The sequence below is a fragment of the Canis lupus genome, chromosome 3 (genome assembly GCF_048164855.1).
Source record: "Canis lupus baileyi chromosome 3, mCanLup2.hap1, whole genome shotgun sequence".
NCBI lineage: Eukaryota > Metazoa > Chordata > Mammalia > Carnivora > Canidae > Canis > Canis lupus.
The window spans coordinates 30,879,608-30,902,485 of record NC_132840.1 but is presented as its reverse complement, the minus strand read 5'-3'; the positions used below and the strand labels follow the sequence as shown (position 1 = coordinate 30,902,485).

The window sequence follows — 22,878 nt, the reverse complement described above, 5'->3', positions numbered from 1 at the left end:
GAAGTGGTGGCTTCTTTCTTAAGTTTCTGGGTTTCACATGTACCAGAGCCTGCCACCCAGAGGCCCTGCATGCCCCAAAGTCCCGCAGCAGGGTTTCCTGGGGCGGGCAGTGCCCGGGGTGCATGGGAGTGGCCAGCTGCCCATAAATACTTTTACATAAATACAGCGGCTGCAATTCCAAGGAAACAGGCTGAGCGCAAGGGTCCCAGGGCCTAGCACCAGAAGAACTGCCCCCTGCCTATAGCTGTCCCCAAGGACCCTGGGTCCTGACCCAGGGCTGTGGAGGGGTTGGTGCAGGGACAGGGCAGGGCAGGGGGTGGGTGGCCGGCTTCATCAGCACATGCGGCCCGCGCAGCTGTGTGGCTGTGCAGCCCGAGGCCTGGCACATGCCTGGGCCCCTTAAGCTAGGCCAGGCAGGGCCTCCCTCCCCATGGCCAGCTGATCCTTGCCCAGTGAGAGGCCGCAGGGCTGGGCATAGCCCCAGAAGACAAGGCTGGGGTTGAAGTCCTGGCCCACGGGCACCCCTCCTCAGTCATCACCAAAGTACTTAGAAGACGGGCCTGCTGGGGGCTGCCTCTGAGCTAGTGTTTCTCTGCCCCGCTGCTGAGCCTGAGTGCTGGTCCATGAGCTGGTTGTGAGGCCACTGTAGGGACAGGGGAAAGAAGGTCAGCTCCAGGGCAGGTGGACGTTTCGAAGCTGCCAGAGTTCTGGGCTCACACTCATGTGTCCCCTCCTGCCCCTTCAGCTCCAGCCCAATGGAGGGGAGATGGCCCCACTTCCTCCCCAGCTTCCGCCCGGCCTCATCTCTGAGGTCCAGGCTCTGGATCGCTGGCTGCCCTGTGGGACCCATGTTATATATGAGTGCACAGTCCTCCTCCCTCCCCTGGGCTCAGTCTGCTGGTCACAGGCCAGTGAGGCCACCAGATGCAGACACCGCTCTCCCCCTAGGCTCACAGGCCCTCTCAGCAAAGCCTCCCCTTCCCTCCTATGCAAATATAAGGGGGGGCCTCTCCCCCTCTCCAAATGAAAGCTCCCAGTGCCCCCAGCCCAGCAGCATGATGGGCTGGGAGGTGCTTTACTAGAAGCCAGCCAGTCAGTTTCAGGGCAGGGAGCAGGGGGCAGGGCCCAGGACTCCAAGCCAGCACAGCCTCAGGGGTAACCCGGGTCGCAGACCCCAGCTGCAATCCCTGCTGTCAGGACCACCCAGGGCCTGGGGCGCAGTACCACAGATGACCACCAGGTGCCGCCATGGGCCGCCCCAGCCAGGCCTCCACTGCCAGAGTGAGATCCCCCCACTGCCGCCCTAGGGCCCCTAACAGTCCTGAGCTGCCTCCCAGAGGCTCAAACACACACACACATGTCAGCCCACACTTGGGGTTCCCAGGCTGTGGACCTGTCTGGAATCCCCACTGTCTATAGAGCCGTCCTCACCGGCCCCAGACCCGACCCTCTCAGCAGATGTGTCCTGTCCAGGTCGGGCCTCGGCAAGCTGACCGGGGGACTCCAGGGCACCCCCCCAAGCTTGGCATGCAGATGCATGTTCCCCCCAGGCCGTGAGGGCTGACAGCCCAAGGTGCTGTCACTACACCTGCCCCCACCACCCAGGGGTATGGCGGACGGGCAGGTGCTGGCGTGCACACACAGGGGTGAGTATGCGTGCAGGGCTGGGTCAGAGCCCACCTACACGGGAGCAGAGGGCTGCTGGGGGTTGCTGGCGTGGCACAACCTTGCCCCACCATTCAGCAGCTGCGAGGTCCCTGCCTCCCCCGCAAGAAGCCACGGGCACCGACTGCTCAGGGATGGCAACACTCTCGCCAGCTGTCCTGCCCTGGCCAGCCCGATGTGTGTAGGGGGCAGAAATAGCGAGCATGTCATCCTCCCACCTCCCCCTTGGAAACCTGGCTCACCTTGCTGGCAGGTGGGGCCCATGTAGCCATCCACGCAGCGGCACTGCCCACTGACCGGGTCACAGGCAGCGCCACCCCCACAGCTACAGCGCAGGGCACAGCCCGGCCCGAAGAAGTCAGGTCTGCAGTCTAAGATGAAGGGAGAGGGAGAGACGGGCCTGAATGCCAGTCCTGCCTGCCCCCACCAGGGGACCCCAGGCCCTCTGTGCAAGGGTGCAAGGGAGCACAGGCCTCTCGGGCCTCACTTTGCCTGCCCTATGTGAGCTCCCATGTGGGAAAGCACCTGCCCGGCATCATCACCCCACGTCCCTGCCCAGCCCCAGGGGCTGGCAAAGGGGGCTCGGCAGCCAGGGACACTCCTCCCCGGGTCAAGCGACACACAACCATAAGGTCAGCTATGAGGTTGCATACACAGCCTGTGCCAGACAGTCCCTCCTATGCCCAGGCAGGCTGGCAGCTTGGGAGGGCACCCCTCCCACCTCACTGTGCCCCCATCCTGGCCAGAGAGCAGCATGTGGCCTTGACAACTCTGAGCAGGAGCTGCATGCTGGGCGCCCCCTGCAGAGGGACAGGATGGGCACAGGGGGCACAGTGCCCCAGCCAGAACACAGCTGAGGCTCCCCCTTATACAAGCAATGCTCACACCCCCGCTGAGGCCCGCCCCCGTGCCCTGCCAAGCGGGACCCAGACTCACCAAGGTCACAGGTGGCCCCTGTGCGCCCTGGGGGACAAAGACACTGGCCGGTGATGGGGTCGCAGGCTGCCCCCATCTCACAGTCACAGTGCTCACGGCAACCCTCTCCGAAGGAGCCTGGTTCACACCCTGCAGGGGGGCAGCAGACTCCGTGTCCCCTCCTGTCCCATGCCCGACTGGACAGGGCCAGGGGAGCACGTGGGAGCAGCGGGCACTCACCCTTCTCACAGAGCTGGCCGTAGAAGCCAGCAGGGCAGACACACTGACCGCTGACCGGGTCGCAGGACGCTCCATGCTGACACTCACACGCTGCCCGGCAGCCAGCCCCATGGAAGCCGGGGGGACAGGCTGAAGGACACCGCAGTTAGAGCCCCTACGTCCGTTCACGCACGGTGAGCAAAGGACCTGGTTCAGAGGCTCGTGCTCCCCCTCTTTCCACCTAGGCCCGGCCCCCGCATCATGGCTGAGGGTCAGGAGGGAGGTCCACATGCCCTCCTGTGACCCAAGCCCAGTGCCTCTGGCCTGGGAGTCCCACAGTAAGCGGGCCAGGCCTTAGCTCACCAGCCACCACGGGGAGGGACAGGGCCAGCGGCCTCCCCACCCCAGAACTCACCATGCTGGCAGGCCTGGCCGTAGAAGCCAGGGCCGCAGCGGCAGGCACCCGTGGTGGGCTCACATGTGCCGTTGTTTTGGCAAGAGCACTCCAGACGGCAGGCGGCACCGTAGTGACCAGGAGGGCAGGCTGGGGGAGAGCCAGCAGGTAGAGCAGGGGGCCCGAGGAACAGCCCCCGGGGAACTAGCCTGATTCAGGTGACCTTGGGGCCCTGCCCAGCCCTGGCAGCCCTCCTGCCCCCATAGGCCCCGACCCTCCAGCTGGCTCAGGGACGGGAGCGGGCCCGCACACTCACCCTGCTCGCAGTTTGGCCCTGTCCAGCCTAGGCCACAGGAGCAGCTGCCGTCGGAGGCATGGCACAGGCCCCCGTTTCTGCAGGAGCACACGTGCTCACAGTTTACCCCAAACCGGTTCTGAGGGCAGCCTGGGGGCAGAAGTCCAGCAGCGCTCAGAGCTCTGCCCAGGGCTGGACACACTCTGGAGACACGTCCCCACCACATCTGGCCTTCATTCCACAAACCCTCCCGGGGATTCCTAGGGCCAGTCTCTGCCCTCAGACACACACATGCCAGGGAGGGACACCAGCTGTGCCCTGCCCATCCATCCATCTTCTCAGCAAACACAAGGCCTCCCTGAGCGCCAAGGAGGGGCAGGGAGTGCCTGCCCAGGTGGCAGGAGCAGGTTAGGGAAGCCTTCCTGGAGGTAGTGGCCTTCTGCACTGGTGCATCCTCCAAGCTGAGGCAGCCAGGCTGCCAGGCGCTGCAGGTGGCCCCTGATCGTAATCTGATTGGCCTGCAGCTGCCATACTTCCCTGGAGGGATGTGGTCTAGCTGCTGCCAGGACACAGGGCTTATGACTGCTGCCACTAGCTAAGAATTGGGGGGGGGGGGGGGTTGGTGACTGACCCTTGATAAGAACCATAGGATGGCACAGCGCTCTATCCACCAGGGTGTGGGAACCAGGCCACAGGGCTATAGCTGTGGCCATGGGGGCCGGGGTGCCATCATAGGTGGGAGGCCCATGACTGCTCCTGGGGCACCCCTGTTCTCCACTAGGCCCTGTGCTCCAGGCTGCCCTCCACCTGGGGGCCCAGCAGGAAGGGCCAGCAGGACCCTGTGCCACGGGCACATGAGCCAGGGAGCCCACCTGTCCTCAGACAAAATAGCCACTGGCCCCTCCCACTAGAAGGCTCCGGGTTGGAACCTGTTCAGCCCCAACCAGCCACTTGAGGGGATCGACAGAGTGTTCATGTGACGGCACCACCCAGCTCTAGGGCCTGGCTCCCATCAGGGGACCCTCGGCTTCACCCCACCGGCGCCCCTCCCCAGGGCTGATCCAGCAGCATCTGTGACATGCAGAAGGGGGGGCCACGCGGGCACTCACCATGCTCACAGTGGGTGCCAGTCGTTCCCGGGGGGCAGGCGCAGCTGCCGGTCACGGGGTCACAGGTTACGGCCTGCCCACACCCGCACACATGCGCACAGCCGGGGCCGAAGTGGCCCTGTGGACAGGCTGCCGGGAGGGGACAGGAGGGTGTCCACTGCTGCCAGGTCCCCTTCCCTCTGCAGGGCGTGGCCAGTGGCAGGGAGGCAGAGGGGCCAGAGCTGGCCGGCAGGATCACTGGGGTCACACTGACCTCCCCCATACTTTAGCCCAGCCTGACACAGGCCCAGCAGGAGGATCAGGGACACAGATGGTCGGGGGGCTATCCTCCCTACAGGCTGGGAAGCCCTGAGCACCGAGGTGCAGGGAGCTGCCACCCTCTCCCTCCCCATCCATGCAGCCCTCTCCCCGGCCACTCACACAGACTGCAGTCGGCCCCCAGGAACCCAGCAGGGCAGAGGCAGGCCCCAGTGGCTGCATCACAGGAGCCCCCGTTGAGACACCCACATGGCTGCTCACAGCCAGGCCCGAAGCGCCCGGGGGGGCACCCTGCAGGGATAGGGGTGTTGCCAGGGGCTGGGCCTCGCCCCCTAGGGCACACAGCCCCCGGTGCCCCCCCACACCACCAGCTGAGCAGCCCCTCTGAGGACAGCCAGGGAAGAGGCAGGACAGCACTCACGTTGCCGGCAGCCGGAGCCGTGGTAGCCGGCGGCACACACACACGTGCCCAGGGCAGGGTGGCAGGCCTGGTTCTCACCGGGACAATGGCACTTCTGCCCACAGCTCTCCCCAAAGGTGCCGGGGGGGCAGGCTGGGTGCAGGCGGCAGAGGTCAATCCTGGCCCAGCTCAGGAACGCTGCCCACCGCACGGCCCCCTCCTGGGGGTGAAGGTTTCGGTGCGGCTCGGGGGTCCCTGCAGCCTCAGTTACCAGCCACTCTGTCCCCTCCCCAGGTGGGGTCACCTACCCTGCTCACAGCCGGGCCCTGTGAAGCCTCGTGGACAACGACACTCCCCGGTGACGTGGTGGCAGGCGGCGCCGGGTGGGCACTGGCAGCGCTGGGCACAGGCCTCTCCAAACCAGCCATGCGGGCAGGCTGCAGGAAGCCACGTGCAGGGGGTGGTGGGGAGCCCTGGGGCCAGTGCAGCCTGGAGGGAACCCCCCTCCACCCGAGCAGTCGGTCCCGTGGGAGCTGGCAGAGCCGAGGGGCTCACCGTTCTCACACCGCGAACCTCTCCATCCTGGGGGGCAGAGGCAGGCCCCCGTGACATGGTGGCAGGTGGCCCCCCGCCGGCAGGCACAGTGCTCCTCACAGCGTACCCCAAACGTGCCCTCAGCACAGACTGGGGTGGGTGAGACAAGGCAGAGGGTTGAGTCCTGCTACGGGGGTTTGAGCAAGGCCAAACCCCCCCAGCCCCCCACAGGCGACCCCTGGGAGCTTGGATGGTAGTCCCTGCCCCCACCTGCCAAGTGACCACCTCACGGGGCCCTTTACCCTGGAGCAAGGCTGAGGCCAACCCCCGACAGGCCCAGAGGGGCCTCCTGGCCTTCCCCTCACCTCCAGCTCCCAACCCTGCCCACTCACGGCTCTGACACTGGTCCCCGGTCCAGCCAGCTGGGCAGAGGCAGCGGCCTGAACGCCGGTCACAGTCGCCACCGTTGAGACACCTGCAACTGTGCTTGCAGCCGGCTCCGAAGCGTCCAGGGAGGCACTCTGCAGGGCAGGGCACCCCAGGAGTGCTGTATGCCCGCATGGCCAAGGAGACTAGCACCCCCGCCCCACCATGCTTCTTCCACCCAGACCCTTGGGCCCTGTGTCGTTGAAGAGAGGGGCCTGCATTGGTCACACCACAGACCTGTGGCCACAGCCAGGATGCCACCCCCACCGGGAGAAAGCCATCTTTGCCCACAGAGGGTGGGGGTGTGCCAGGATACTTCGGGGCACCCAACCCTGGCCCCGGGGCTCCCCCACCCCCTCCTCCTCCTGCCCTGTGCTCACCCTCCTCGCAGGCCAGCCCAGTCCAGCCTTCCGGGCACGTGCAGTGGCCTGAGACAGGGTCACAGGTGCCTCCGTGCTGGCAGAGGCAGGTGTGCTGACAGTTCTGGCCGTATGAGCCCGTGGGGCAGGCTGGGGGAGGAAGGGAGCACATGCAGCACCCCTGCAGCTGGACCCAGCGGGCCTGACACCTCTGCCCAGAGGTTCTGCATGTTCCAGTCCACCCCAAAACCCAACACCAGACTTTGTGGGGAGAATTCCTCTAAGACACCTGCCCCAGGCCACCCCGGGCCACTGACCTCGCCACCTTCCTGCCCATCCTCTGGTGCCAGGTGCCCTGTGAGGGGGTGAGTCACAGGCCCTCCTTGCCCATCAGTCCTTGTGAGACCCATGTCCCCAGCACCCCACGCCCATGTGACCCTGCGTGGCCCACAGAGGGGCAGACACAACCCTGGTCCCAGGCTGCTGGGGTTGATCCTTTGCTCCTAAAAGATTCCCTCCTCCGGTGGTGGGGGCTTACCTTCCAGGCAGGTGGAACCCATCCAGCCAGGGCCACAGTGGCACTGTCCATGGACAGGGTCGCAGGAGGCCCCATTAAAGCAGGAGCAGGTCTGGCTGCAGTTGTGCCCATAGGTGTGGGCAGGGCAGGCTGCAAGAGGGAGGGGAAGGTCAGGGGTCTGGAGGTCAGCCCCCCGGGAGGGGCTGCGGTAGATCTGGGGCAGCTGGGCAATCTTCCCTTCCCTCCAGCCTGGGCACCCCTCATGGCGGCCGCGTAGAGGGACCAACATGCTGGCCCTCGTGAGCAAAGCAGCGTTTCCAAAGTGGCCACCTGGCAGCTTCAGAACCCGGGAGGAGGCCCCAGAAGTGAGCCTCGCACAGTGGCCCTGGCCCCTCTCCCAGAGCTCTCAGGGCCACCTGGGCCTCACGCACCCTGGTCACAGCGGGGACCTTGGCGGCCAGCAGGGCAGAGGCAGGAGCCGCTCACAGAGTCACAGGGGGCTCCAGCGGCACAGTCACAGACACCGCGACAATCCAGGCCGAAGAAGCCCGCCGGGCAGGCTGCAGAGAGCAGGCGGTGATGGGAGATGGCCAGGGTGATGGGGTCCGCCCGCCAGCCCTGGCACACGCCCCAGCTCACCGCGTTCACAGAGGGCTCCCCTCCAGCCGGCCGGGCAGGTGCAAGCCCCGCTGACGTGGTCACAGGCCGCCCCATGCTCACACTGGCACTGCCGCCCACAGCCCGGCCCAAAGTGGCCCTGGGGACACCCTGAGACACACAACCCCGGCCCCAGTCAGCTGGAGAGGGTGAGACTGACCCGGACCCGCCTGCGCCTCCACCATCTGAGCCGGGGGATGGGTCTGTAGGGCAGTCCTGGGGAAGGGGGGCTCAACCACCTGCCTCGACCTCCTCCCTGCCTGGCTAAGGATTGAGGCCCCCCCACTGTGGGGAGGTAGGACCCCCAGGCATGACCCTTGGAGCTGACACTGGGAACCCCTGCCTCAGGGGAGGGCGGGAGGCATACACGGAAGGTCACGGCCCTCAACCCTGCCCCCCTCCAGGGACCTGCTCCCTGCTCTCCCTGCTTGCTGCTCCGGGTGCACCTGACAGGCTCAGGTAGGCTGGGGGGGAGGGCAGGGGCTGGGAGCTGGGCCTAGCGGGACAAGGGAGCTGAGGGAGCTCAGGGGAGGAGCCCCCTGCCCATCCCGTGAACAGAAGGGCAGGACCAGGACCCCGGCACGTGTGTGCATGGGTGCGTGTATATGCATGCCCGTGTGTGGGAGCGTGGCTGTGGGTGGGCCAGGACTCACGCTGTTCACACCGAGGGCCTGTGTAGCCGGCCTCACACACACACAGGCCACTGACTGCGTCGCAACTCCCGTGGCCTGGGCTGCAGGTGCAGGGGTGGCTGCAGTCAGGTCCCCAGCGCCCGCCGTCACAGGCTGCAACACAGCCCGCATCAGCCTTCCCAGGCCCAGCAGAGGCATGGGCACCGTGGCTAGGCCAGGCCCCCAGCCCCCACACTGTGTGCCACCTACCTCTCTGGCAGCTGAGGCCGGTCCATCCAGGGGCACAGCTGCAGTGCCCCGTGACCGGGTGGCAGAGCCCATCGTTGGCGCAGGAACATCTCATCTGGCAGCCAGGCCCAAACCAGCCTGCTGGGCACGCTGCGGGACCAGGGAGTGTAAGTGCGGAGGGGCGCCTGAGGGCGCAGGCGAAGGGCTGACTGTACTGCGGGTCGGGGGACACCATACTCACTGTCCTGGCAGCGGCTGCCCACGTAGCCGGGGCGGCACAGGCAGGCTCCAGTCCCAGGCTCACAGGCAGCTCCATGCTCACACGCTGGGCAGATCTCCTGGCAGCCGAGCCCCCAGCGGCCCTCGGGACAATCTAGGCACCAACCCCCCCCCACAAGCAGTCAGTCTCCTGCCCCATCCCAGGGCCTCCATCATAACCTAGGACTGGGAATTGCTGCTGCCAACTAAGCTGGCCCAGGGGAGGAGGAGGGGGGTCATGGGAGCTCCCAACTTTCATGGGCTGCAGAGCACCACCCCCAGAAGATGACTTTGCTCCGGGACAGCTCAGAAAGCAAAACAGGAAGCCCATCACAGGATGGGAGATGCCCATGTGGTGGGCAGGCAGCCTGGAGGGCAAACCACAGCCCCCGGGGAGGGCTAGGGGCTCTGCTGGCCAACCTGACACCCCAGCTGACAGGTTCCCTGTGCACCCCTCAATGGGGTGTGGCCACCCAGGTCAGCACAGACTCCCCAGCCCAGACCCAAGGGTGGTTTGGCGTGGGCTCCCAGCTGTTAAGGACAGGCCTGGGGTCTGCAGGACCAATCGTGGTCCAGGCTGGGGTCCCCAAACTTGGTCCAGGATTGGGACTACCCAGAGTCAAATGGCAGGGGAGGTGGGGGGTATCATAGGACACTGCTGCCACTCACCTGCCCCACAGTCATCCCCAGTTTTCCCTGGAGGGCACAGGCACTGCCCCGTAACCCGGTTGCAGGGGGCCCCCCCACAGTAACAGGAGCCAGAGCAGTTCACACCGAACGTCCCTGCTGGGCACTCTGCCGGAAAGAATGAGAAGGCCTCAGCCACCTGCTTGTGGAGCTGCCCCCTGCCCCAGCGGGGCTGCTGGGCACAGCCAGGGTCCCCTGGGCAACCACAGGAGCACACAGCCAGGAGGGGCCTGCTTGGGCTGATGGTGCACGGAGGGGAGGGGATGCAGGGCAGACTCTGCGGGCACCCAACACCATGGGGCCATCCTGGAGGGCACTGGAGCAAGCTGGAGGCAGCTCTGCCTCTTTCCTTCCCCCTCCCTGGCATAGCCTGCAGGCACCACTGTCCCCACCCTGCCAGGTCACCCAGGACAAGTCTGGTCCCTTGGTCTCAGATCTCCAAAGAGCATGGGGTGGGGTGGGGTGGGGGTCTGCATACACCACTTTACCCTCAGCCCTCTCCCAGCAGGTCGGAGGCAGTCATGGGCATCAGGCGGGGGCCTCCTAGAGTACTGGGTCCCCCAAACCTCTGCTCAGCAGAGGGTCGGCAAGACCCCAGGTAAGAGAGCAGAGACCAAGGAGTGAAAGCCTCCTGAGCACTGGCTGGGGTGCTCTGTGCCCACAGCAGGGCCACAGCGAAGAATGTGGGTGCCAGGACCCTTGTGCCCCCCCTGAGGACGTGCCGAACCCCTGGCGCTGGAAGCCCCTGACCAGCCTGGGCGCAACCTCTCCCACAGCCCACCAATCCCAGTAACCCTGGGAAGCCCTGCAGCTCCTCCGCTTGAGCTGCCAGGAAAGCTCTTGCAGGCCCAGGAAGGTGGACACAGACACGGAGCCGCTAAGCAGAACACTCCTGGGGGTGTGGGGGGAACACACGGTGCCCTGGGAAGGAGTGTCAGCGGGATGGGTGGAGTCCCAGCCCGGGGGCTTTCCACGACGGGCAAAGGGGCTCCAGGGAAGAGGGCACAGCCTAGTGAACCCCGTCCTGAGGGCACATCACCCACGGGCACCCGCCCGCCTCCACAGGGTCCACAGCGTCTACAGGATCCGCAGGATGGGAGGTGCCCACAGGCTTCCCCACAGCGGGGACCAGGGAACGGAAGCCCTCACAGCATCAGCTGAAGTGGTCCCGTCCGGCTGCAGGGAGCCTGGCAGACAGGCATTTGGGCTGTAAATCTTTGCAAACCTGACAACAGTGGGGAGCCCATCATTCCTAGGAGGCATTTCCTGCGGGGCATCCTCAGGGCACAGGGGACTGCCCAGAAAACAGGAGAAATGAGAGAAAGTAGACCAGCAGAGAAGGGTGGCGGTGGGCAGGATGGCTGCTTCTCCAGGGAGACCTCCTGGCCGCTGCAGGATGGGGAGCAGGTACCCAGGTGCCCATGGGCTCATGTGCACAAGCACTCCTGAGTGTCTACTGGGATCGAGGGGAGGCCCAGAGAAGGGTCAGGGGTCCGGACAGGAAGACAGGAAAGCAGGTGCTGAAGGGCACCAGACACCATGGAGCCCCTTGTGCTGCACGTGGGGCTGGGGGGGGTCTAGGCTGGGTTCCCAGCACCCCACACTCCTCTCCTGGACCCCTGGGACCCAAGAGCCCTGCAGGGGACCATCGCTGTGATCTCCAGGACCACACTCTGGAGGGATGTGGCCTGGGTGCAGAGGGAGACACAGACCCCTTGGCTCAGACTGGGGCCCCAGGGCCCCTCCTCGTTGCCCATAGGGGACAGGCCAAGGCTAGGGGGAGGTCGAGACAGTCGGTCCCCAGGCATGCTCACAACAGTCACCCTGCAGGTCCGGTGGTTCCCATACACCAGGGGTCAACAGGTGTGGACAGTGCACACACCACGTGCCATGGGAGGTCCCCAGCCGCCTGCACCCTGTGAATGGTGCTGGGCCACCCCAGGACTCCTGCTGAGAGTGCTCCTCCCCCCACATCTGCCTGGGGTGTGAATGTGGACCAAGCCTCCAGCCATGCTCACCATCCTGCACCCTTTCCCTCCACCCCCAGACCAGGGCAGCCATGCGGAGGGCCTTACTCATGCTCCAGGTTCCACGCACAACACACCACGCTCCATGCTCTGTGCACCAAGTTCCGTGCACCACACACCATACACTGCACTCCACATACCACGCACCACACTGCGTGCACCATGCTCCACACCCCACATTGCACCTCCAGCCCTAGTCTACACTTCAGGCAGCTTCCCAGGTCCCGCAAACGCAGACCCACCAGGAAGGAGTGCCAGCACCCCAGATGCCGGCACACTAGCGAGTGGAGGGGCGAGCAAGGAGACAACAATGTTGGGGGGCACGACCCCTTCCCTGGGCCAGGCCCTGGGCACACAGACCCACTCCTGTCCCAGCAGGCCCGACCAGCACACCGGGGATAGGCAGGCCAGTGCGAGTCACCACTGTGCAGCCACACAGGGCCAAGGCAGGTAGAAGCGCCCTCGGGACCAGGCTGCACGGCCAACTCAGCCTCCTGCTCAGAGCACTTCTGGGGGCCCACCCCTCCTGACCCTGGGCATCGCGGGGGCCCGCCACTGACCTTGGTCGCAGCCCTTCCCCTGGTAGCCGGCAGGACACTGCTTCTCACACTGGCCGCTGATGGGGTCACAGGCCACGCCCTGAGGGCAGGTGCACGCCTGCAGGCACCCTGGCCCAAAGAAGCCTGGCGCACACTCTGCAGAGGGTGAGGGGAGACGGGCCTTCAGGGTCAGCCAGCCTGGGGACCCCCACCCCACCACCCCACCACCCCGCACTCACCGTCCTGACATCGCTCGCCCTGGAAGCCTGCCTTGCAGGAACAGCTGCCGTCTCTCCGGTCACAGGCAAGCGTGTTCTGCTGCTCACACTGGCACTCCTCAGAGCAGCCTGGCCCAAAGGCCCACGGCGGACAGGCTGCACCCACAGAACCAAGAGGGGGGCCTGCCTGCTTGCATGTACCAGCCCCCAGGGCCCACAGGAGAGGCCCTGCCTGCCCCAGACACTGCTGTCCAAAGCAGGGGGCCACTGAGCCTGTTCTGCAGGTGAGACACAGGGTCCCAGCAGAATCTAGGCACCTGCCCTGGGTCATGCCACTTCCCAGCCAGGAGCCTCTCAGAATCCTCCTCGTCCCCCATCAAGTGACCCTTCTACAAGGTAGGGTACAGAGGACCTAGATAACATCTATTCATTGTCACCCACCTTTTCTCCACCAGCCCTACTGGGGATCAGGACTCATCTTTGCTGCTGGGAAATTCCAAGAGCCAAGGAGAACCCTGTGCCCCAGGGAGGGAGGCCTGCCCCTGCCCACACTGCTGCCTGCCCATTAGCCTGGTTGGGACCAGGAGGCATTAGAAGGCTGGGGATCACCCACCCAGACGCCCTGAAGGCCCCCACAGTCCAGAGGATACAGTTCTGCGTCCCTGGGGTGGAGCCCGCATCCCATGGGGGTACCTCAGAGCCTCACGTCCTCACCTGCAGATGAACGGTCACTCCCAAGCCATAGTGTGGGCAGCAAGGAGCAGCAGCCCTACTACAGTGTCACCCCCTGTCCCCACGGACACAGGCAGCCAGGGCAGGGGACTCACCCAGGTGGCAGAAGCGGCCGTAGAGCCCTGGATCACAGAGGCAGGCCCCATAGAGGCGGTGGCACCGGCCACGGTTAGCACAGTGGCACTTCTTGTGGCACTGCTTGCCGTAGAAGCCCTTGGGGCAGCCTGCGAGAGGCAGGGCCTCTTGAGTGCCCACCTGGACATGTCCCCTTGCCCGTGGAGATGCTCCAAGCATCCCCCATGCTGAGCACAGGAGCTAGGAGTGGCCCAGGCCACTGGGGCAAGGCCACTAGCAGCCTGAGGACTCAGCATCCTAGACAGGGAGGGGCCCAGGGGGGGCAGACAAAGGCACCACGAGGACAGGGCAGACACAAGATGAGCCATGGATGTGGCCATCTGCCCTGGCTGGCCTGGCTCCTCAGCGTCTGTGGTCTGGAGAACGGCCCAGGGCGTGAAGCCAAGCACATTCTTCAGCATACGCGTGGGAGATGCATAGCGACCTCACCCCAGTCTGCTTCTGACCCCCATCTGCATCCTGACTCACATCCCTCGGTGGTGACCTAACCCAACCTCTGTCCCCCAGACGAGGCCAGCGCCCCAGGCCCAAGCTCAGGGGAATGTGGGTCAGGAGAAGCCTTTTGGATTTCCTCCCCAGACTGCCTCCCTCAGGGTCACTCCTGCCCTGTCCTGCCTCCTGAAGGGCTGCAGGGAGCTAGACGGTCACCCCAACACACATCCATGTCTGAGTCCCTGGGACCTATGGATGAGACCCTCCTAGGTTATCCTAATCCTATGAGCGTCCATGAAGGAGAAAGGAGAGGAAAGCCAGACTCGGGAAGGCAGAGGCAGAGGCTGGAGGGACACAGCCCCAGACCCCGGAGAGCCCAGAGTCCAGGAGGAGCCCTCCCGCCCAGCCTCTCCCAGGACAGGCGCCTCAGGCTCACCTGCACAGGTGCACTTCCCCACAGGACCCTCATGGACACCCCCATGGAGACCCAGGCCCCGGGGAAGCCCCGCCATGTCACAGGCAGAAGCACAACATAAAACCTTAACCTGCCAGGAGCCCGGGATCCCTTCAGAGCTCTGCACACAGGCAGCTTCGAGTGGAGGGCAGATCTCAAAGGGAAGGGTGGCCGTGAAGTCCCACCAGAGGGAGCAGGAGGCCCTGCAAGGCCCAGCCCTACAGCTGCAGGAATGGCTTCCAGTGACTGAAACTACTCCCTCGCTAAGGCAGGAAGTTCTCAATACCTTAACTACGCTCTCCAATAAAAGAGGCAGAATTTTAAATGTCTGCAGACCTAAAGGCGATGCATCAGCTGCCTGGAAGACTTATTTACGGGGACCCTAGAATTCCTTCAAAAATGTAGGCGCTTTGCAGTCCGAAAGGACAGTGGTCTTGTCCCATGCAGCCATCAAAGAGATCTACTTGAATACTTCCAGGGACAGGGAGCTCACTACCTCAAAGGGGTGCCCGCTGCACAAGTGCTACTCTGCTAAGTCGTCAACAGGTGCTACAGTTGGGCCCCAGGAGAAGCAAACAGTGAAAACGCTGCACCACTCCCATCGTGCGGCCTTCCCCCTCTCCACTCCCACAGAAGGCAGGCGGCAAGGAGAAAGCTGGCAGGCCAGCTGCCGAGCTGTGTCCTGTCCCCTCCACCCCAGGGATGCTCCAGAGTCCCAGGAGGGGCTGCACCCACCGTCCTCACAGCGGGTCCCACCGACGCCAGGAGGGCAGCGGCAGGCGCCCGTCACAGGGTCGCAGGTCCCACCGTTCTGACAGCCGCAGGAGAGGCTGCAGTTCTTCCCGAAGGTGTCTGGAGGACAAGCTGCAGGCAGGGGCAGTGGAGCACGAGGGTCACAGCCTGCAGGAGTCTGGGCCCGGAAGGCCCTCTGGGGGACATCGAGACACCCTCCCAGGGAGTGAGCCACCCGCGCCACAAACAGTGCCATTGCGCCCCCAGTCCTGCCCCAGCACATGGCAGGCATCGCTAACCAGTCCCGCGTCCTCTCCCTCTGAACTGCGGCACGTCCACCTTCTCAGCAGGGCTTTCCACAGGCAGAGCCCCGGAGATGGTCACGACGGCCCTGAACCAACCAGCGCCGTGTGCCTGGCCCAGGGTTACAGGACAGAGGCAGGGAGAGCAGGTCCCGCTACCAACCTGCCAGGCGGCCTGGGTCGTGGCTGCTCTCACCCAGGACATGGACGGGACCGGCCCGCCCACCAGCTACTCTGTGTCACACCCCCTTCGCTGCCTTAGCTGTTGGCCTGCCTGACCCCAGACCATCCACGAGGGGCAGATGCCAGGCCCCACCAGGCCCCTCCAGGCCCCACCAGGCCCCAGGCTCCCCCAGCGCCTACAGCAGCGCCTGGCACTGAGTGGGCTGCCCATGGACTGTGGGATCGAGTGGGTGGGCCCACCGGCCCCCCTGCCCAGGGTCCCAGGACTCATGCCACCCCCAGCCCCACAGCCTCACTCTCATTGCAGATGAGCCCAGTCCAGCCCTCGGGGCAGTCACAGCCGTCCAGGCCCGGGAGGCAGGCCCCCCCATTCCGACAGTCGTCACAGGTGAGGCTACAGTCCTGGCCAAAGGAGGCGTCCAGGCAAACTGGGGGCAGATTGGGGTGTAGGGGGCATGTCAGGGCCTACCTGGTCCAGCCGGGCTCAGCCCCACACATGCTGTGCAAACCCAGCACCTTCTCTGGGCCTCGGTCAAACAAGACCACTACAGGGCTCTTCCTCAAGCTCAAGACCACAGGGTGGGCAGCGGCTGGGCCAAGGGGGCGCTGGCTGTGGTCCCTGAGAGCAGAAGCCCCACGGCTGGGCCCACCTCTCACCAAACTTCTCCATCAGCGTGTGTTCGCCCCGGGCCTCTGCTGCCTCCTCTTCCTCCTGGGCCCCGATGTAGTCGTCTTGGAAGAGGTGGGGCAAATCATCCTGGAGCATCGCCACATGTGGAAGGGGCCGCACGACGGGCAGCTGGCCGTCGAGGTCCACCTCGGGTATCTCCAGGGCTGGGTGGGGTCACAGAGGCCCCTTAGCCTCTGCCACCCACCTGTCCCCCCAGTACTGGACCCTCCTGCCCCTCGCTGCCCAGAGCCCACAGGTGGCTCAGAGCCTGAGCCCCACCGCCTGTGAGCTCCCACCTACAGCCCCTGCTGTGCCCATCCCTCCTCAGCCTGGTGGCAAGGGAGCATCCCAGTTGCACTCCTGACCCAGCACGGATGGGGAGGTAGGGGCAGGGGCAGCTGTCTTCCCTTTGGATGCTGTCCTCACTTCTGTCCCTTGTGTCACCTGGGCAGGGCAGGAGCTAGACCACCCAGGACCCCCTGGCAACACCCTGCCCTGGAGGATGCCCCTCTGGCCAGCCCCTTCCCGTACCCTGTTGCCCCAGGCCTGGCCCACAGCAGGAGGCAGGACTGAGGTGGGCCCAGCCAGCCAGGAGGGGACGCGTGGGGACACCAGGAGCAGGTGCCTAGAAGGCAGGGTCCCTGAGGTGAGAGGGGCAGACTCACGGACACAGCCCCTGCGGTCCTCATCCAGCCGGAAGCCAGCCTCACAGGAGCACTGGAAGGAGCCGGCCAGGTTGGCGCAGTGGTGCTCACAGCCGCCGCGGCCGGAGGCACATTCATCCACGTCTGCGGGCAAACCCGGGGTTGATGGGGTGGGGCCTATCCTCTGGGGGTCAGGGATCAGGGCCCTCCCAGCCTGCCTCTGCCCACTGGACTAAGGCCGTGGCTGCAGCTGCTGGAGGATGCCCACACCACAGCCGTCCTCCTGGCTCCAGCATCAGAGCAACAGGGAAAGCCGGGCCAGGAGCAGCCAGGGGTGCAGGCCTAGCCTGTGCATGAGCCACTGCTGGTGGGGGTCACAGGCAGGTCCGCACGGCCCTGTAGACACCAGGCACTCAACCAAGTCCTGGAGGCAGAGCACAGGGAGAGGCCAGCCTGGGCCCCAAGGGACCCCCACTCCCCCCGCTTCCCCTCACTCACCCTCACATCCGCAGCCATCAGTGCTGAGCCGGTAGCCGGCGTAGCAGCCACACTCATACCCGCCGGGGCTGTTGGTGCAGACCTGCTGGCAGCACGGTGAGTCAGCGCAGTCGTCCACGTCTGCGGGGCACACACCAAGGCCGCTGGCACCTGCTGGCTCGCATGCCCTCCCACACCCACCAACACACGTGCCCCCGCATGCGCTCACACATATCCATGCACTGTCCCTGCCCCCTGCACACACACACATAGGATGTATGCCATGGCCCTACGGCCACCAGCTGGCTGTAGGGGCCAGATTCGGGGGCTGCAGGGTGGTGAGGAGTCCAGCTTGTAGCGGGGTCCCTCCTGAAGAGGGGACCCCACACACCCCAGGGTTCCAGGTGCTGCTCCCAGCACTCGGGACTGAGCAGAGGGGAGGAGGGAAGCCTGGATGGGGTGTGGGTGGTGGGTGCTCAGCATCATCATGCTGCCCAGGGCAGAGCAAGCAGGACGGGGAGGGGACCCAGAAGCAGCTGCCCAGTCACAGCATCAAGCCCTTGTGCAGATGGGAGGCAGGTTGCGGGGAACCCGTGCGCACCGATGCACGTCTTCTGGTCCTCATCCAGCTCGTAGCCACGGGGGCAGGTGCAGAGGGGCCCCGCACTGCTGTGGCTGCAGCCATGCGAGCAGCCCCCGTTGTTGGCCTCACAGCTGTTCACGATCTCCATCTCGATACCTGCGAGGAGACCGCCACAGGGATGTGGGGTGGTGGCTAGGTGATCCCTGCCGGTGGTCCTCCCTGGCCCCAGCAGCCAGGTCGTGGCCCCCAGGCCCTTCCTACTGGGAAACGGGCAGCACACAGCTCCTGGGCTAGGGGGCTCTGGAACATCCTGCCGAGCTCCCCACTCCCCTCCTCAAGCCCACACAGCCCCACACCCAGCATTCCCCTGCCCTGGGCAGGAGAGCTCCTCCCCTTGGCCAGCCCACAGCATGCCAGTGACTGTGGGGAACTGGGGAAGTGAGCTGCTGCCCCGGGTCCCTCCACAGCCCAGGGCAGCAATGCCCGCCCACCATCCACTCACGGTAGCACTGCCGGCCATCAGCACCCAGCTCGTAGCCAGCGTGGCACATGCACTTAAAGGACCCCCGGGTGTTGAGGCAGCCGTGGGCGCACTGGGCCTGCCCTGTGGCACATTCATCCACATCTGGATGGGAGAGATCAAGTCAGGGGGGCTCTGGGCTGCTGGCCTGGGAGGGGCAGCCCCTGGGGAGAGGCCTCCGTATAGAGGGGTCTCCCTGGGGGTCCAGGCTCAGGCCCACTGTGCTGGGAGGGGTCCCCCCTGGGTGTCAGGCCTGCCGTGCCAGAAGGGGTCCCCCTGGGGTTCAGGGCTCAGGCCCTCTGTGCCGAGAGGGGCCACCCAGGGTTCTATTCCTACTTCCTGTTCCCCGGCTTCACGACCAGGGCAGCCCACCTGAGCATCGCCGTTCTCCTCAACAGGACCAGGTGCAGAGTCATGCTCCCTCTCAGAGCGAGGACACAGGTCTGCCCTGGAGCCCCACCAGCTTGCATCCCTGCCCGCAGCATCAGGGAGGGGGGTCCGTCTCTGAACTCACCTCCCATGACAGCGCCACCCCACAGTCACCAAGCCCGGTATAGGGCCTGACACAGGAGGGGTCTTTCCCAGGGGCTGTCTACCCACATCACTGGCCATTAGGGCCCAAACCCCGGTGTGCAATCCCCGCCACTGCTCTGGTCACAGCCCCTGAGATTCCTTGGGATGAAGCTGACCCTCAGCCCGACCCCTGCAGAGCCCATTGCGGCCCCTGCACCCCAAGCAGCAGGCCAACAGCACCTAACACACCCCTTCCTGGTGTCAGCACCCTGGGGCACCCCTGTCTCTCGGACCCCCGCCGGGAATGCCTGGGGGAAAGGCCACAGCCTGCCCTGGGTACACCCTGAGGGTTACAGGGGATGTGCAAGACCCCTGCTCAGAGCTGCATGTGCAGGGAGGAGGGAGCCCCCAACTCCTGTGATGGGATAATGAACACGGCCGGCCGCTCAGCGCACTCCCCTGAGGCAGAGGATGAAGAAGCACGTATCTAGAAAGTGGTGCCCAACTGGGACCTGGGACAATTCTAAGTGTGCATGCTAACAACCGGCAGAAACATCCAGAAGTTGGCCTTAGAGATGGCACCGGGGCTACAGAGATGCCCCTTCCTTTCTTCTTGTGGTCTCCTGTTTCCATGACAACCACGCACTACTAAGCTAATACAAGAACTACTTAAAAACACGACCCGAGATCTCCTGCTTACTTCTGCCAAAATAAGACTTGGGCTCCTGGTCCTTGTCCCCTCCCCATCTCCACCCTTGGGGCCCAGGACCCCCAAAGCTGTCCCCAGGGTGGGGCAGGGTACGGGGAGAGGCACCTTACCTTCGCAGGACCTGCGGTCAGCAGCCAGCAGGAAGCCCGCACGGCACTCACAGTGGGCAAGGCCCCGGCGCGCCTGGCACGTGTGCATGCAGCCACCATTCCGGTCTGCGCATGGATTCCTCCCTGTGGCCACAGGCCCAGAGGGATGGAGGCAAGGGGTAGGTGGGGTGCTCCTCAGGCCTGGGGTACCTCAGGCCTCTCAGGAGCCCCCCTCCCCATGCTCTTGTTCCTTTGGGCTCCAGTCCAATGGGCTCTCCCAGATGTGGGAGCCCCAAGACACCTCCGAGAAGACAGCTCCTCCTGACCTGCAACCCCCCAGCCCTGCAACCCCCCAGCCCTGCAACCCAAGGCCACTCTGCCTCCACTGTTCAGCCCCTCCACCCACCCTTGCTCCTGGCCAACAGGCGTGTGATCCCTGAGCCCAGCTGAAGGAGCTTCATCCCCAACACCCACCAGGGGCTAGACGATGCCCAAAACACGCCTGGGCAGCCAAGGGGGCCCTGCCTCTCCTGAGGCCCGTGTCCAGCCCCAGCAGCCAAGCAAGGAGGTGAATCCAATATCTATCCCGGCTCCTGCCCTGGGCTTGGGTTTCAGGGTCCCTGGGTGGGTCTGTGGCTGTGTGGGGTATGACGGTCCCAGTGGGGACTCCTGAGGGCAGGCAGCACACGGACACTCACGGACACAGCGCTTTCCGTCTTCCTGGAGCTGGAACTCGGGCCGGCACTGACAGCGGTGCTGGGTCACTGTGAGCTGAACACACTCGTGCTGGCAGCCACCGTTCCCCAGGGCACAGGAATTTATGGCTGGGGACACAGACAGGAGCACAGGTCAGCCTAGGAGGAGCCTCCTGTCATCAGACACAGAGCAGGGACGAGACACGACCACCTCCTGCAGAAAGACTCCACTTCTTTCCTGTGCGTGTCCCAGGAGCAGGGACTTTGAGAGGGTGTTGACGGGTTTGGCTTCAACTTCCCAGCCCAGAGACAGGGTACGCAGAACCACGGGCCGCCTCTGGATCCTTGTCCCCAGCTGCCCCAAGGACTAGGTGTAGCCTGGCACTGCAGAGCTACCCTGCATCACCTGGCATGGAATGCAAAACACCGGGCACGCTCTGAGAGCCAGTGAGTTCGGGACCCAGGGGCCGAGCGGACTGGGAGACTCCTGGAGGAGGTGGCGGAGGTCCAGATGTCTCCACCGCCCTGTCAGGCCAGCGCAGGGGCAGGCGAGGGGTTGCCATAGATCTAGCCTCCCACTCCTCGTGGAGCAGCCCAGCTCATGCCCACCCTGCATGGTTTATGTGGGAGCAGGAGCCACAGGAGCAGCCACGACATCCACACAGACTGGGTTGTGGCCTCGAAGCTCTGAGGACACTAGGACCACACTGATGGCAGAAGCAATGCCCTTCAAGGCAGGTAAGTTTGGAAAATCCAAAACAAGGCCCTTGTGAGAGCACTCCGTTTCCTCACGTGAGGCACACAGTTTGGGAGCCTCTGCCGAGGGTCCCCTCCAAAGCCAAGCCAGCCCTGGAGGGGGGTACACCAGGAAGGACACGACTCTGTCTCCTGGTTGCACCTGCCCTGTCATATGCACAGAGAAGCAGTGGAGACATGAGGCCTGGGCCAAATCAAGATGGTCTGCTGCCCCCTTAGCCCTTTCCCCATCCTGCCACCCCCGACTCTGCGCTGATCCCCCCAGGGCCCTGCCTGCCTCTCCTCATATGCTGTGCTTTAGGCACCACCATCAGGACGCCTGGGTGGCTCAGTGGTTGAGCGCCTGCTTTCAGCTCAGGGCGTGATCCCGGGGTTCCGGGATCGAGTCCCACATCGGGATCCCTGCAGGAAGCCTGCCTCTCCCTCTCCCTCTGCCTCTCTGTGTCTCTCATGAATAAATAAATACAATCTTAAAAAAAAAAAAAGGCACCACCGTCACAGACGTTTCTGAGCATGACCTAAGCCACCCCCATTCCTGGAGCTGTTTGTCCTCATGACTCCAAGTGCATCGCTGCTTGAGACTCGTAATGGGAACCAGAAGCCCCTCCTGACAGAGGGCCAGGCACACAGAGAGGGTCTTGGAGCCCAGAGGGGTGGTAGGGGGCACCAGGAGGACCCTGGGAGTGGTGGCCGGGCTGGAAAGAAGCCCCTCCCGAAAGGCAGAGCCCCCAAGTTGAGCCCAGGGGCAATCAGACAGAAATCACCAGCGGGTGGGCCAGGCAGGGGGAGCCTGGGCCCCCATCTCCTGCTCTGCTCAAGTCCTAACATTCCAGATGCTCCCAAGCTGTGTGCGTAGTGGAGCCAAGCCCAGTGTCATCCTGCACATCATGTGCCACGGGTTTCCAGAAAGCTGAACGGGGCGGATGTTTCTCAGGCACTGGGCTGTGCAGCGCGGGGAGGGGCCGGCTCTGGCGTGGCCGGTGCCCAGAGCTGGGGGTGAGGGTTCCAGCCCCCTCGGTTGTTTCTATTTTTTTTTTTTTTTCCCTCGGTTGTTTCTAAACCCGGCTGTGGAACCCACCTGCCAGCCCGGGCACTCCTGCAATTAAGGACTTGGGCCCAAAGCAAAGCTGACGGCCCTTCAGAAAATGGGCAGTTAGGGGGCTAATGCTTGTGTCCCTGCAGGATTCGTATGTGTACCCCTAACCCTGAACCCCCAGTGTGTCCCTGGAGACAGAGCTTTCGTGGAGACACTTAAGGTTATAGGAGATCACAAACGTGTGGCCCTGATCCAACAGAATCTGTGTCCTTATACAAAGAGATGTGAGATCTCTGGTTCTGTATCTCCTTCTGCGGCAGGAGGACACGGGGCCAGGGGGAGGGGGTGTCCAGGAAGGGGACCCCACCAGGAACCCCCTTGGCTGGCACTTCCCACCTCCAGAGCGGTGAGAAAATACATTTCTGCTCTTCAAGCCACCCTGCTGCGGCACCTGTTCCAGCGGCCTGAGCTCATACACGCTCCCTGCCCAGCTTGTGAATCCCAGGACCCGGGGCTTCAGCCCAGGGCTGCTCGGCCCCTTGTGGGTTCCAGGAGCTGCCGGCAGGGGCCACCACCACCCACGAGCCGCAGGGGTGAGGCGTCCACTCACAGAGGCACGGGGCCCCACCGGGTCAGGAGACCGGACACACGTGGGAAACACACGACACCCGGGGTGGAGGGCCCACTCTGCCTGGGCCAGCAGGTCCCTGCTCTTGGGGCCACAGGCGGCAGCCCTGAGCCCTGGGCGGGGATCCAGGGTGGGAGCCCAGCACCAGGTGCATCCGAGCGCCAGGGAGGAAGCAGCCCGGGGGGTGCTGTGGACAGCTGGCTTGGAGTGGCTCTGGGGCGAGGCAAGGGGCTGTGCCCTGGCAGGCCCCC

General features: G+C 64.8%; 1 protein-coding gene across 1 annotated transcript in view; it reads right to left on the bottom strand.

Moving 5' to 3' along the window:
• Positions 1-22,878, bottom strand: part of MEGF6 (multiple EGF like domains 6) — a 34,017-nt gene continuing 11,139 nt past the window's right edge. Inside the window, exons 3-34 of the mRNA XM_072819966.1 lie at positions 20,211-20,336; positions 19,534-19,656; positions 18,184-18,306; positions 17,700-17,837; positions 17,120-17,239; positions 16,643-16,765; positions 15,965-16,141; positions 15,604-15,735; positions 14,826-14,954; positions 13,165-13,293; positions 12,359-12,493; positions 12,141-12,275; positions 9,536-9,661; positions 8,850-8,981; positions 8,630-8,758; positions 8,402-8,533; positions 7,731-7,859; positions 7,523-7,651; positions 7,113-7,241; positions 6,596-6,724; positions 6,182-6,310; positions 5,811-5,939; positions 5,564-5,692; positions 5,277-5,408; positions 5,018-5,146; positions 4,598-4,726; positions 3,510-3,638; positions 3,215-3,343; positions 2,821-2,949; positions 2,602-2,730; positions 1,908-2,036; positions 1-643 (exon numbers count right to left, since the gene is read on the bottom strand). Of these exons, the coding sequence (XP_072676067.1) occupies positions 582-643; positions 1,908-2,036; positions 2,602-2,730; positions 2,821-2,949; positions 3,215-3,343; positions 3,510-3,638; positions 4,598-4,726; positions 5,018-5,146; positions 5,277-5,408; positions 5,564-5,692; positions 5,811-5,939; positions 6,182-6,310; positions 6,596-6,724; positions 7,113-7,241; positions 7,523-7,651; positions 7,731-7,859; positions 8,402-8,533; positions 8,630-8,758; positions 8,850-8,981; positions 9,536-9,661; positions 12,141-12,275; positions 12,359-12,493; positions 13,165-13,293; positions 14,826-14,954; positions 15,604-15,735; positions 15,965-16,141; positions 16,643-16,765; positions 17,120-17,239; positions 17,700-17,837; positions 18,184-18,306; positions 19,534-19,656; positions 20,211-20,336 (4,109 nt within the window). The 3' untranslated portion in view covers positions 1-581. The remainder of the gene's footprint in view (positions 644-1,907; positions 2,037-2,601; positions 2,731-2,820; positions 2,950-3,214; positions 3,344-3,509; positions 3,639-4,597; positions 4,727-5,017; positions 5,147-5,276; positions 5,409-5,563; positions 5,693-5,810; positions 5,940-6,181; positions 6,311-6,595; positions 6,725-7,112; positions 7,242-7,522; positions 7,652-7,730; positions 7,860-8,401; positions 8,534-8,629; positions 8,759-8,849; positions 8,982-9,535; positions 9,662-12,140; positions 12,276-12,358; positions 12,494-13,164; positions 13,294-14,825; positions 14,955-15,603; positions 15,736-15,964; positions 16,142-16,642; positions 16,766-17,119; positions 17,240-17,699; positions 17,838-18,183; positions 18,307-19,533; positions 19,657-20,210; positions 20,337-22,878) is intronic.